The sequence below is a fragment of the Sodiomyces alkalinus genome (assembly GCF_003711515.1).
Source record: "Sodiomyces alkalinus F11 unplaced genomic scaffold SODALscaffold_2, whole genome shotgun sequence".
Lineage (NCBI taxonomy): Eukaryota > Fungi > Ascomycota > Sordariomycetes > Glomerellales > Plectosphaerellaceae > Sodiomyces > Sodiomyces alkalinus.
Genome location: NW_021167080.1, coordinates 4,116,847 through 4,130,111, shown reverse-complemented (window position 1 = coordinate 4,130,111; position 13,265 = coordinate 4,116,847). Strand labels below are relative to the sequence as shown.

The 13,265-nt window shown below is 56.0% G+C and overlaps 6 protein-coding genes across 6 annotated transcripts; 3 read left to right on the top strand and 3 right to left on the bottom strand.

Moving 5' to 3' along the window:
* Positions 1-1,039: 1,039 nt before the first annotated feature.
* Positions 1,040-2,509, bottom strand: SODALDRAFT_338575 (lipoyl synthase; the record flags this gene model as incomplete). The annotated part of the gene is made up of 2 exons (XM_028612788.1): positions 1,040-1,332; positions 1,444-2,509. The coding sequence occupies 2 exons, from the start codon at positions 2,507-2,509 to the stop codon at positions 1,040-1,042; spliced, it is 1,359 nt and encodes a 452-aa protein (XP_028468895.1).
* Positions 2,510-5,648: 3,139 nt separating this feature from the next.
* SODALDRAFT_111827 (hypothetical protein) lies at positions 5,649-6,622 on the top strand. The gene is made up of 3 exons (XM_028606553.1): positions 5,649-5,711; positions 5,793-5,951; positions 6,221-6,622. The coding sequence occupies exons 2-3, from the start codon at positions 5,856-5,858 to the stop codon at positions 6,575-6,577; spliced, it is 453 nt and encodes a 150-aa protein (XP_028468894.1). The 5' UTR covers positions 5,649-5,711; positions 5,793-5,855; the 3' UTR covers positions 6,578-6,622.
* Positions 6,623-7,090: 468 nt separating this feature from the next.
* Positions 7,091-9,193, bottom strand: SODALDRAFT_272338 (hypothetical protein; the record flags this gene model as incomplete). The annotated part of the gene is made up of 5 exons (XM_028607829.1): positions 7,091-7,656; positions 7,793-8,363; positions 8,427-8,547; positions 8,632-9,025; positions 9,103-9,193. 5 exons carry the CDS (start codon positions 9,191-9,193, stop codon positions 7,091-7,093), a joined length of 1,743 nt encoding a protein of 580 aa, XP_028468893.1.
* Positions 9,194-9,236: 43 nt separating this feature from the next.
* Positions 9,237-10,788, top strand: SODALDRAFT_376809 (hypothetical protein; the record flags this gene model as incomplete). The annotated part of the gene is made up of 7 exons (XM_028614847.1): positions 9,237-9,322; positions 9,362-9,469; positions 9,764-9,884; positions 10,092-10,138; positions 10,209-10,241; positions 10,345-10,403; positions 10,543-10,788. Exons 1-7 carry the CDS (start codon positions 9,316-9,318, stop codon positions 10,786-10,788), a joined length of 621 nt encoding a protein of 206 aa, XP_028468892.1. The 5' UTR covers positions 9,237-9,315.
* Positions 10,789-10,931: 143 nt separating this feature from the next.
* SODALDRAFT_322291 (hypothetical protein) lies at positions 10,932-11,394 on the bottom strand (the record flags this gene model as incomplete). Its single annotated transcript, XM_028609708.1, has 2 exons — positions 10,932-11,054; positions 11,110-11,394. The coding sequence occupies 2 exons, from the start codon at positions 11,392-11,394 to the stop codon at positions 10,932-10,934; spliced, it is 408 nt and encodes a 135-aa protein (XP_028468891.1).
* Positions 11,395-12,289: 895 nt separating this feature from the next.
* On the top strand, positions 12,290-13,258 carry SODALDRAFT_376807 (hypothetical protein; the record flags this gene model as incomplete). Its single annotated transcript, XM_028614846.1, has 1 exon — positions 12,290-13,258. One exon carries the CDS (start codon positions 12,290-12,292, stop codon positions 13,256-13,258), a length of 969 nt encoding a protein of 322 aa, XP_028468890.1.
* Between the last annotated feature and the right edge of the window lie 7 nt (positions 13,259-13,265).

The window sequence follows — 13,265 nt, the reverse complement described above, 5'->3', positions numbered from 1 at the left end:
AGTAGTGGCGATAGCAAGACCGAGAGTCCGCAGAGGTTGATGTTTTTGTTTATGCCATCTTGAAGAAGTCTGTTGTTTTTTGAAGCTCATGCATGATAGATGTTGTTGTGCGTTCATGTTATGTCGCCGGTAGAAAACAACAGTTGTGGCTTGGGTTCGTTCGACGTTGCTGTGGCTCGTCCAACGTGATGACTGACGTTGCTCACATCCGTTTACAGTGTACACTAATTACCTTAGTCCTTCACCAACCCAAGTCAGGGACACAGGGGTCTGTTGTCTCTCGTCATCTCAGCGCCAGTCGGAATTGAGTTGGAATAGTGGCTGGGGACGCAAAAACCGGTCGTCCTGGCATCGTCGTGTGTACGTTGGAAGTGCGACGAAAAAGGTTATCTCGCCAAGACTTGGGCCATCCAAAGGTCCAGGGCACCTTCTTTCAAGATGACGGTGATCGTAGGTCCTCGAACTGGTCACAAACTTGGAGCTGGATGAACTCTGCGAGGCGATGGCTGTAAGTCAGGGTAACAACACGACGCGACGGGGGGTAGGAAGGAAAGGCTGAGATCCGAAAAGGCCACTTGCCACTTCGTCTCCAACACCTCCGTACGAACTGAACTTCATGGTCTCGGTCCGACTAGAACAAGCCTTGCTTGGCGTCGACCAATGCTGGTAATGTTATGAGCTGACGCTTGTTGGGCGACCTTCATCTAACCTGTTTGCACTCTCACTGTTCGTCATAGTCAACAATCCGTCCATGTTTTGAGGACAACCGAGGTCTTGCTCGCCCCAATGTTGAAGGGACGACGACACTCGGTCCTAAATAGATGGGACAAAGGACCCGTGAGAGAAGGGTTGCCCCCCGTGGTGAAGGGGAAGGGAAAAGACGCCCGCCTCAGAAACGCCAGTCCATGTATCCCGAAGACATCCCATAATTACAGCCTGGTCTATACCGCCGAGAGAAGAAAGGAAACAGAAAAAAAGAAGAAGAAAAAGGAAAGAAAGGCATGAGCTCCGTCCGTCTTGGTTCGTGGGTTGGCGCAAATCATAGAACCTTGGGAGCATCCTCCAACGCTACCGTGTGACCGAGATCCTTCCCCCCCATGGCCTTCTCGCCTGCCCTCTTGCGAAGCACGTTCTCGATGAACGCCTCGCCCGCCTTGTAGCTGCTCCGGACGAGAGGTCCGCTAGCACAGTACAGGAACCCCATATCGAGGGCTCGCTGGCGCCACATCTCGAACTCGTCGGGCGTGACATACCTCTCGACCTGGAGGTGACGCTTGGTTGGGCGCATGTACTGGCCGAAAGTGACTACGTCGACGTTGGTCTTCCGTAGTTCTGTGATGAGAAGCCATGTTAGCGAACCAGAACAGAAAAGGAAAAAGAAGAAGAAAAAAAAAAGAGAAAAAAAGGGAAAAAAGAAAAGAAAAAAAGAAGAAAAAATCTCACCCCTCAGCGCATCCATGACCTCGTGCTCCTGCTCGCCCAACCCCAACATCAAACTCGTCTTGGTAATAAGCTCCGGCTTCGCCGCCTTGGCCGCCGCCAACACCTTCAAACTCTGCCGGAACGTCGCCCTCCGATCCCGCACATACGGCGTCAGCCCCTCCACCGTCTCGACATTATGCGCATAGACATCCAGCCCGCTCCCCGCCACGACGGCCACCATCTCCTCGTCCCCCCGGAAATCCCCCGTGAGGGCCTCGACAAGGATGCTCGGCTTCTTCGCCTTGATCCTACGAATCGTCTCCGCAAAGTGCCTCGCCCCGCCGTCGGCCAGGTCATCCCGATCCACGCTCGTCAGCACCACGTACCCCAGACCCCAACGCGCCAGCGCCTCGGCCGTGTTCTCGGGCTCGTGCGGGTCGAGCGGCGGCGGCGCGCGCGACGTCTTGACGCTGCAGAACCGGCACCCGCGCGTGCACGTGTCGCCCATGAGCATGATGGTCGCCGTCGCCGCGTTCTTGTCCGACCCGCCCCAGCACTCGCCGATGTTGGGGCACCGCGCCTCCTCGCACACCGTGTGCAGGCCCAGCCCGCGCAGGTCGCGCTTGATCGCCGCGAAGTTGGCGCTGCCGCCCCCCGGGATCCCCGTCTTCAGCCACTCCGGCAGCCGCGTCACCGTCTTCTTCTTGCCCGTCGGCGTCGTCACCTCCACCGTGCGGATCTCGTACGCTTCCGAGGGGGAGAGCGCCGGCCCGCCCGTCGTGGAGCTGCTGCCGACGAACTCGGCGAAGGGGGCCACGGCGGTGTCCTTGAAGTAGGTCTTGCGGCGGCCTTGGGTGGGTTGCGTAGCTGACGACGAGGACAGCCCGGACGAAGACGGGGAAGAGGATGTCGATGTCGATGTCGATGTCGATGCCGATGTCGATGTGGATGTGGATGCGGATGCGGATGCGGATGTCGGCGTGGGAGGAGTAGGACGGATGGTGGCGAACAAACGGACGGTTTGCCCGGCGATAGCCCGTGTCAAGGCCCCGCGGGCATGTCGCAATGGAACGGCCGGCGATGTCATTTTTGTCTTCCTGTGGCTTTCGGCTGTTCAACGCCCAAAACAATCTCGGGTGGAAGGGTGGAAGGGTAGAAGTGAACAAAGAGAGGCCCTAGAGGTGATGACAATTGACGGAAGGAATCAACTTCAATGACCCCCCAGAAATTTGATGACAATTACTTACCCGGATCGGAACAACCGGGTTTGACGCGGGTCCAGCACGAGGCCAATCAGAGAAGACTCTTTCCTAAGAGCTTATCCGATAATCTTATCCCGGTTTGAAGGATCGAATCGTTATACCAGGTCTACCACATATCCGTACTCCGTACAATTAATTGCCTTGTCCGTACATTGCCAAATTCGGCAGTGACTTGGACTGGGTAACGACTTGCACGGCATTCTGAGCAGCATCACGTTGCTTCCCATTCAGTAAAAGTCACCACAATCAACTTCAATTCTTTTCCCCCGCTACCATACGCCGAGTCACCTAAGAAAGACACGGATGGCCCCGTTTCCCCTCGTAAAAAGGGAAAAATTCTCCAATCGGCCATTTTCGCGTGCCCTCAAATCAACACATAAACCTAAACCCCCCCCCCACCTTCATTAAAGAATAGAAGCCACCGCAAGAAAATCCAGGGTATCAAATAAATGGGCCAATGAAGAGAAACCCTCATGTTCCAGATACCAAGCTTGCCGTCCCAGATCACCAAACCCACACCGTCCCCATTCCCTCCTGAGTCCCTGGCGTATTGGCAGATAGGGGTCTGAAGAGAGGAGCATGAAAGAACAGCCCCCAGCCTGTACATGAACACGCATGCGTGCAAGGCAGGTCGCCCGGGGGAAAGAGAATCTCACTTTCAAATGATAGAATTGACCAAGAAGAATAAGAGATCAAGTGTGTGGTCCAGGCAAGCAGGTCAAGAAACGGGTAAAAAGGGGTGTGCAAGAAAAGTATGCTGTGTCCAGCTTCAAAACGAGTCCTCTCATAATTGGCAGATGCAGTGAGGACCAGAAAATAAAAATAGAAAATATGTTCCGCTTTAGGCCATGACCGAAAACAAGTTTCATACGACTTCCAAGGCGCAGGTACCGGTAGGTGCCAGGGAGGTTGTCAAAGCCATGGGACTGAAACTTGAGGTCGGGACGAAGGCCCAAAGCTGAAGAATCACAAAATGTTCAAAGAATGGTAACAAAGGAAAGAAAAATAGGAGACGGATGATCGCATCGTAGAATTCGGAGGAATAGTATCATCGAAACGGGCCGTGTTAGCGCTATGCACCACACGTGCCCTGAAAACCGCTCTCATGTCCACGTCCCCTTCGCATTCATCGTCCTGGCTCCGGTTGCCGAGGACGTCCTATTTGGCCCCGTGATCGGCAGTGCAAATGCTTTGACATTTTACATCATGGCAACGACCATCATACCGACGGCACCAGCAAGAGCGGCCTTAACAGCACTCAGCGAGGTGCCGGCACTGTCGTCGTCGTCGACGACGGCACTGGAGGAGCTGGCGGCAGCGGCCTCGCTGGTGGCCGAAGCCTCGGCAGAGCTGAGGATGGAGCTGGCGAGAGAGGTGACAGAGGCGACAATGCTGCTCGAGTTGGGCTGGATGGTATAGGTGGCCGTCTCGACAACCCTGGCCAGCATGACGGTGTGAGTGAGGGTGACGGTGGACGTCGTGGTTCCGGTGGCTTCACCGTCTCCTTGGGCCAGGGCCAGGGCGGGGAGGAAGACGGCGCTGAAAAGAGTCGTGACCTTCATGATGCCGTTTTGGACGGGGTATTCGCAGAAGCAGGTTTCTGTCAAAGAAAAAAGGGGTATTCGTACGCGCTTTCAAAGCTGCGTTGTCGTGATGATGTTTCTGTGACGAAGGTCGCCAAAAAGTGTGTGATGTTGCGGGTTTACTACGCGTCTCCGGTGCAAGTGTTGTTTGCAGGAGACGGCACGTTAAGTTCAAAGTCTTTCAAAGATTGTCCCTGTCGCTACCCCAGTCGCCGTATCGTGTCTTGGCCAAATGATGGGAAAAGTATTCGCGCAAGTCGAACGTGTGTGCGTATATGTGTACGAGCGTTTGCGCGGTATCTTGGCTTGGAAGGGGAATCAGTTGGTCGACGCTTTGCGTGTATCGTTACGTGACACTGAAATGCAGTACGATGGTGCTTGGCTGGACGTCTAGTCGAGTCGAGTCGCGATCGGTCAATGCGAAACGAAAGTGCTGAAATGTGTATATAGGCGAGAGTGCGCTGCGCGTCGTATCGAGAAGTAGACTTTGCCAACGAAGTCTTGATTTGTTTGTGGGTGTAAAGGAAAAAAGAGTGGTGAAAATGCGCGAGCGCGGCTTTGAAGCAGGTTGTTTGAAGGAGAGTCGTGTGTGAGTGGAAAGAAAACCCGAACAGAAAAAAAAGGAGGGTGGGAAAAGACGGGAGGCAGATGAGGCAGGAAAAGGGAAGGCCGAATAATGTGGTGCGACGGAAATGAGCTTTTCCCCTTTTTTCCCCATCGGCCTGGGGAGGTGGGGCAACGAAAGGCGGCACTTCGGGCAGGAACCTGTGGAAATCACTCCCAATCTGAGTCCCAGTGCGTGCTCTGGCAACGCTTCAACGCTGGCAACGCCCGGCCCCCCCTTCCCCCGTTGTGGAGAGGGAGACGGCCCTTGCGCAGGCAAGGGGCCAATAGCTCTCAGGAATGTGATTTGCCAAGAGCCGCCGTCCTGCAAGGTACCCGGCTGTTTCCCCACTAGCCCTATTATATGGGTAACTATGTACCCGAAACTTTCAAAGAGCCTTCTTTTTGGTGTGACAATGGGGTACTGGCAACTTATGACTGACTGGAGTCGAGGAAATTAGAGCCTGTCTCCCGATCAACCCCTCACCCGATGACCTGGGCCCACTGGCATTTCAGCTCCGAATGCCTTCAGGAGAATGCCTTTGTAGAGCGTACCCCAGGTTTTAGGAATGTTGTTCCTGTTCCTTTGTCCTTCCTTTCATTCTTCCGTCACAACTCGCCGGACTCGGTCAAACAGCAAACCCTGGGGTAAGCCTATTTGCACGTCGAGTCGTCACAACGTACGCCCAGCGCAATTCGCTCCGAGGGCTGCTATTGCTCGGAAATTGATGCCCTTTGGAGAGCACCTGAGAGACAAGCCCAAAGCAACTGTTCAGATTGCCAGCGGGACCTGAAGGGCAAGCGAAAGGGACAGAAGACGGCAACTGGAGTGACCCAAGACGTGCGCACAAGCAAAACCCAAGACTTCCAATTTCCCATCCCTATGCCTTGCTCCACGCTGATTGGACATCCAGCCGAGCAGCATCACATCGGGTCACACGTTGGATTTCACTTGTGGTCCCTGGCACTAGTCCCGAAATAGGCAATGTATCGGTCCTGGCCTGGTTGCCGTTTGTCCCTGATTGGGTTACGATTTCAAAGATCGGCTGGTGTGACTCCATTCCGACATTCTCTTCAAAAGGTACGGGAGGTACACTAGAATTCATTCCGACATTCTCTTCAAATAAGGTACGGGAGGTACACTAGAATTCTGCTAATGGATACCTAGGTATGAATATTTCGATCGTTGGCGTCATCATCCAAATCATCTTCTTTCTTTCTCCGCCATTCAGGAAGAAAAAAAAGACAAGAAAAAAAGGCTGTCGTTCCCGAGGCACTTCAACTCGTATCGTCCTCTTCCCCTTGTCCTTCGCCCTGAAACTCACCAGGTGGCGCGTACGACGTACCCAGACAGACCCAAAAACAGACCCGAAACCGCTCAGGCCCGAGCCGCGGAGAGGCCTACTCATCACGGAAACGTCGAATAATAGGCCAAAACCTGCATGTGTGTCACAGGTAAAACCAAGGTTACCTTATAATAGAAATCCTATAGCGTTGGAGACATCATGGTGCGACCGCCCCAGCTCGACGGACAAAACAATGCTTTTGGGTCACGTGCTCTTCCTTGACCACTACGGGTTCGCTGATGAGGATGGCTTGGCTCCTCACCGCATAAACTCGGCGACCCGGCGGGAACAGGGAACAGAAAAGGCGGACGAAATCCTCCCGTCTTTGGTTTGTACCTCAACCACACAACGCATTCGTTGACCCGCCCTGGACCGCCTGCCTCCACCTCACACCTCACACGAATTGACTGCCACGTCGCTGCGTGTCCTGCAGTGTCCCGCGCCTACCCATTCACGTCCCACGTGGCACCCTACACTTGTACCCGCAATCTGTGTCCTGTGTGATCCTCCAGTCTACAGTCCGCGAAATGGGGATTGGACTGCTTATTACGTAGCTTCGCCTGGGTGTACTTGCAACAACTGCCACAAAAGGCATTCGAGCGTTGCCAGGCATGCTCCAGAGGGACTCGGCCATTCAATGCCGGACTTGAGAACCAATCAAGACGGCTTTGCGAGAAACGACTATACGTACAATGAAGACGCATTTCACAGCACAAACTCATGGTCCTACGTGACTCTTGATATTGTGGTTATATGCGATTATATACACGACAACTATTAGCCCAGATATCAGGCATGAAACAACAAACAATCTGTCGGTCAACCTCGGCTCGAGGGCCGTGGACCTCAGGAGCTTTGACTCCGATGAGCCCAATTAGTCCTCAATGCAGACGTCCTCGGTGGGCTCGGGGGCGGCCGAGGTGGTGGCGGGAGGGGGCAGGCAAGAGCAGGCGGAGCTGACGCGAGAGATGACGTTGTGGCCGCAGGCGTTACGGGCGTAGTCGGGGACGACCGAGACGTCGGCGATGATGGTCTTGGTGAACTCGCCGCAGAACTGCTGGCTCTCCTCGAGGCGGCCCTCGGTATGGGTGGCGCGCATGGCACGGAGGCAGTTGTCCGCGTTGCACGAGCGGGGCTTGCACTTCTCCTTCCTGGTCATCTTGACGAGGTAGCCGCCGCGCTCGATGGTGTTGATGTAGATGAAGCCCGAGGGGAACATGGCGTATGAGGACCAGGAGCCGTTCATCAGGACGGCACCACCGCCGGGCTCGTCGTCGTCCTCGGGGTAGATATCGAAGTAGGCGATCTCGCAGACGCCCTCGCCGGTAGGGTCTTCGGGGATAGAGCTCACATCGTAGACGCGGAGACCGGCAACATAGCTGGACTGATAAGCGATGCCATCGACAATGTAAAGGTTGTGGTCAACGGTGGGGACGGTGCCTGTGTGATTGTTTAGTTAGCTTTTCCTGCGGCGAGTAAGAGGTCGACGAGAGTAAAAAAAGGTTGAGGTAAGGGGGAAAAAGAAGAAAGGAAGAAAGCCAAAAAAAAAAAAAAAAAAAGAGAGAGACCAACTCACCCTTGAAGATGCCGGTCTGCTTGGGGTTCTCGAGATCGCGGACGTCCCAGATATAGGTGACGGGGTACCCGTCAGCGGCAGGGCCGACAGCGTCAACCTCGTCGTACTCATCGTCCATGAGCAAAAACTCCTGCCACTGGGCGTCGAGCAGCCATCCCTGATGGGTGTAGGAGGCACCCTCGTACGAGGTGACGGAGATGACGGACGAGTTGGCCTTGTCGGTCACGTCGTAGATGGTCAGGGTGTCCTCGTTGTAGCCGTAGCAGACCTGGCGGCCCTGGTACTTCTCGTGGGGGCCACGGTAGGTCAGGCACTGCGCATCGTGGACGTAGCCGTCCTGGCCGTTGCAGCCGATGCGGGTCGGGTTGGTGGGGTCGGTGAGGTCGAAGAAGATGAGGCCCGAGCGGCAGGCGTCGGTGCGAGGCCGGGAGCCGACGGCGGCACCGTAGTTGTTCTCCTCGTCGACAACGACGTTGTGCATGCGGTTATCGGGGGTGTCCATGAAGTGGCTGGCGACGTCGGTGCGGATGTCGAAAGCCACGGGGGCCACGGCGGGATCAATGGTGAGGAGCTGGTCGACAAGAGTTAGCCATCACTGCCCCTGGTCCTCCTTGTCCTCTAGACTTCAACATACCTTGCTCATGTCAAAGATCTGGATACCATGGCCGGCCAGCTCGGAGCCGATGAGCATGTAGTTCTTGTAGGAGCGAATCTCCTTCCAGAACGCATTGGGGTTGGTGGGAGCGGGGCAGGGCCTAGAATCGATTGTCTCAGCAAAAGAGGACAAACCGGATGGGAAGAGGGAAAGGGGAAAGGGTGGGGGCATAATGTGGACTCACAAGAAACCGAGGTGGAGGAAACGACCCTCGGGAAGAATCTCGAGGAACGCGGTGCCGTCGTACATGCCGCTGGCGACAAACTCACGGCCCGACTCGGGGTCGGTCCAGCCCCAAGAAGAGCTGCCGGTCAGGAGCACACCGTCACCGAGCTCATCCCAGCCGTTGGGGGAACCCAGGGTGGCGTGGTTGATGAAATCGTAGAGGTCGATGTTCTTGCAGCGGAAGGTTTGCATGGGGTCGCCGGGGACGGCCTCGGCCTTGCCGTTGATGCACTTGGTGTAGTTGAGGCGGGGCCACTGCTCGGAGCTCAGGAGGCCGGCGTCGTACTCGGCCATCCAGGCGTTGATCTTCTTCTCCATGAGGCGCTCGTGCATCTCGCCGCTGTCGTAGAGCTCTGGGGAGGGTCGGACGTCAGAGAAGAACTAACATGCACGGGGCGGGGGTCATGGGGATGCAGCAGGATGAACTTACCGGCAGCCCTGGCCTCGTCCTTGGGGAGCTCCTTGGCCATCGCAACGGAGGCGGCAGCCAGAGCGGCGCCGGAGATGGCGTTGAAGCGCATGGTGAAATGGGCTCAACGCTTTGAGGGGAGATGGAGAAAGAGAAACGGGGGGGGGGGGGTCAATTAGTGGACAAGCGACACCGAAGGGAGGGCGGAGAGGGAGGAGAGGGAGGAGAGGGAGGATGAAGGGTGAGAGGGTGAGGTGAGGCACGCAACCAACACTGAAAGAACGCGGAGACGAAGAGCGGGTGATATTTATGCTCCCATCGATTCCACCGCATTCGCAGTTCCTTCCGGATATTTGGGGCGGTGGATCCGTCAGCGCATACACCACATGTGCGGACGATAAAGCTAACCCTGGCCCTGGTCACCATTGATTTTCCTAACCCATTTTCTCGAAGAGCTGGGCCTGGGCTATGGGCCACGACCTTGGAAGCCAAGGACGAATTAAGGTCAGGCGTGCCTTGTCATTGTGGTTTGTTACGCGAGATCAAGAATAGGCAGAGAACGAATTGCAGAGGAGGTGGCGAGAGAGGACGAGAAAAGAAAAAAGAAAAGAAAAAAAAAAGATTCGAGATGGCAGAACGGTAGAAGGCATGGATTGCGTTCTGTTATTCTGTGGTGAGTGAGCTCTGGGTCGAAGCTGCCCCAAGGGTCATTCACATGGCTGGCCAAAGCAACAGGGGTCGTTTATCAACTTCCTAGTTGGGAAGGTGCTCGGGGTGATCGATGTGGGGCTAATGGGCCTTCCGTACATAGACTTGGCATATCCGTCCAATCAAAAGCTAAGATATATTGGCTGCTTTGGCTGTCACCAATCTTCGCGTCTTCGCAGGTACGTACCTCTACAGAGTTACTTGCAGGACTTGACTCAGGTACTCCCGTAATTACATTGAGGCGGGGACATCGTAGGACCTGGATCATCGTGACCGTTGGGATGCGACTGCTTCTTTCCCAGGTCACAGGGCGAGGACCTTTCCAACCCCGCTTCTCCCCAAGATCCGAGTACGCAACCGCTGAAGGTAGCACCTACCTTACCCAGAACTAACGGTCGACAAACCTTCCCGACTTTCAGGGCTGGAGACTATTGATCGGCCCGAACTCGGAAGTGGCGATACAACGTACCTAACACACGATACAGAAGATACATGAGGGCGGATACCTTACCAGCCCTACTCCTATTGATAAGGTCGCTGTTCAGCGCTTATCAGCTTCAATTCTGGACATCTCCATCTCGGACATTCGCATTCGGCATTTCATTCTCTTGATAGTTTTTACCCACTTATGCAACTTATCATTCTTCCATCCATCTTCTCTCTTCTGTTAACTCTGCATTAGATCGTTAAATTACCGCCGCCGTCATTTAATAGTCGACAACCCCCCATCTCTCCTCCTATCTTCCACCGTAGACGCCGCCACCAACAGCCAACCTTCCCTTCTCGAAGCTCTTGAAGCCGCCAAGACCTACGCCACCAAGCCATAGGCCCGTTAGACTCATCAAGCCGAGGCTCCTCCGAAAATCCCAGTCTCCAGAGATAATACAACGTACGTCAAAGTCGACAGGCCGAACAAGCCGGTCTTCACATCAGGCACCCGACAGCCAAAGGCCTCCCAGCTCTCGCTCACCCTCACCCCTCACCCCTCACCCCGGTTAACCATGGCCTTATTCGCATATGCAGCTTGGCCTTTGTGCGTCGTGGTCCTTACCCCTTTGGATCTTCCCCGCCTTCGTAAAGAGTTGCATCGAAGTTCCGGCGAACCGAACCCGACTGGCCACCATTGGCTGGTCATCATCCCATCACTGCCTCAGCGCCCTGAAGATAGGATACTCATCCCCTCTCGCAACCGGCACATCGTCATACCGCACGAAAGAAGCGGTATTCTCCGGCTCGAGCGTGGCGAACGCAAAGGCCGCGTTCTTCTAAGTTCTGTCGCGTACTATAACTAAACCAGTAACCACCGGCGGGGATCCTCACATCCCTCTTCTCGGGGCTCGTCGTGACCGTCGTCTCCGCGACGCCCTCGGACTTGGGCCGCCGCCACCGTCGCGCTCTCGATCCGCAGCGCCTCCACCGCGCCGAGCGAAAGTCCTGCCTCAGCTCCTCCACCTCGACCGAAATCCCGTGGCTCGCCGCCGTCCGGGGCCCCCCGAACTTGAATAATCCAGTCGCGATGACAATGTACAGTTGGCATGTTATGGCCGAGATTGAAAACAGAATTTCGAAGCCGCCTTCCCAGCCTCCAGTAAAAAGCCATCGCATTGGGAAACGTGAAGTGCATCCAGCGTCACGTCACCTCCCCGGCCCCCTTGACAGGTCGTGATATTTCCCGAGCCGGCATGTGCAGGAGCGGCAGTGAGGGGATGTTCGGGGGTCGGATAGCTTGGCTCCAATGGCGACATTGCCGTCCATATGCTGTTGAGTGGCTTTGCTCCAGTGCTCCAGTGCTCCAGTGCTCCACTGCTCCAGTGCTCCACTGCTCCACTGCTCCACTGCTCGCTTGCCAGATTAACGGCATAGTGGTCCTCGTGGTATATCGTCGCTTGTGTGATATATAACAATAACGACGACGACGACGACTAACATAAAACCAGTCGGTACTCGGTAATTTCGGTCAGCGTCGGTCAGCGTCGGTCAATGTCGGTCAGTGTAAGTCTCGGTCTCGGGGCGTCGGTGAGTTCGGTGAGTCGGTGAAATGACGTATGCCAACAAGCACCGTTGAAAGTCGGATCCGGGTTCTTCGGCCAACTTTTCCATTCTTGCACAACGCGAACAAGGGCTTTCGTAATGTGAGGTCACAGGGTGGAGAGGTTCCCGTCCGCCGTTGAATCCATGGATTAACGGGTAACGTCATGGTGATCCCAGATAACCACCACCAGCCATCTTTTGGGTGACGATCATGCCCAGGACTGACTCTTGGGGCTGGCTTCTGTGATGTCAGAGGCGCCAGCCTTTGCGCAGACATGAAGGGTCATGGGCTACTATTTGAAATTGATGCCCCTCGAACACCTTTTCCTCCATGCTCGTCTTCTCTCCCTTCCATCCGCAATCACTCACCCTCACTAATACAAACCACACATTTTCTAACGCTGATAATAATATCATCACCGATTACACCTGTTCATTCCACACAAAACTAGAACACACAACCGCAACAATGGGTTTCAAGGACAAGATCAAGGACGCCCTCCACCCCGACAGGGACGAAACCATCCGCGACGAAGACCCCGCCGACACGGCTCCCGGCGCATACCCAACCGACCGGGACCCCCGAAACCAGAACGCCGCTGCCGCCGCCAACCAACCCACCGGCACCTACGCACCAGGTCCGGCCGCCGCTGCTCCCGGCTCCTCCACAACCCACAGCGACAACCAACCCCCGCCAACCAGCCGCCACGTCCAGCGCGAAAACGCATCAGCAGCACCCGAATACAGCAGCCACCACCCCACCGACTCGGGCGTCGACTTTGACTTTGGCGGCGGCGACACGCGCCCGTACCAAGGCAAGAGGGAACCCCGCGAGGCGGGAAGCGGCCTCCGAAACGAAGGAGGTGCACCGCCGTACTGGGGTTCCATGGGACGGGGGGAGAACATGCCTCAGCAGCAGCAGCAGCAGCAGCCTTTCGCGCAGGGAAGGGGGGGCGGTAACGGGTTTCGCTCTGACCCTGCCGCTGGTGTATCCAAGTCGTCTCACATGATGGACCCTGATTCCTCGTCGCAGCAGCGTGGCGGTCTGCAGTCCACCTACGGGGGCGTTGATTCCCGCGGCGGCGAACAGGGCTACGACCCGCGGCTCGTTTCCGGCATGAACCCCCGGGGCCAGAGCCAAGGTTATGATCAGAAGTTGGGGGGCCAGAAGGCGGGCGGCGTGATGGGTGGTCCGATGGCCTCTTCGTCTGCGCACCAGGGCTCTCCTACCCAGCCCCAGCTCCAGGATGGTGGCATGGGGTCGGCTATGGGTGCAGGATCAGGTGCAGGTACCAAAGGAGCCGACGGATCCAGCGGTCCTGGCCAGTTCGGCCCCGGACTGGACGGTTCCAGGGTGATGCACACGTGTGAGGCCTGCGGGACGGACAATGATATCAGCCAATACTTCCGAAAAGATGCCGTTTATCGCATGGGTTAAGTGTACG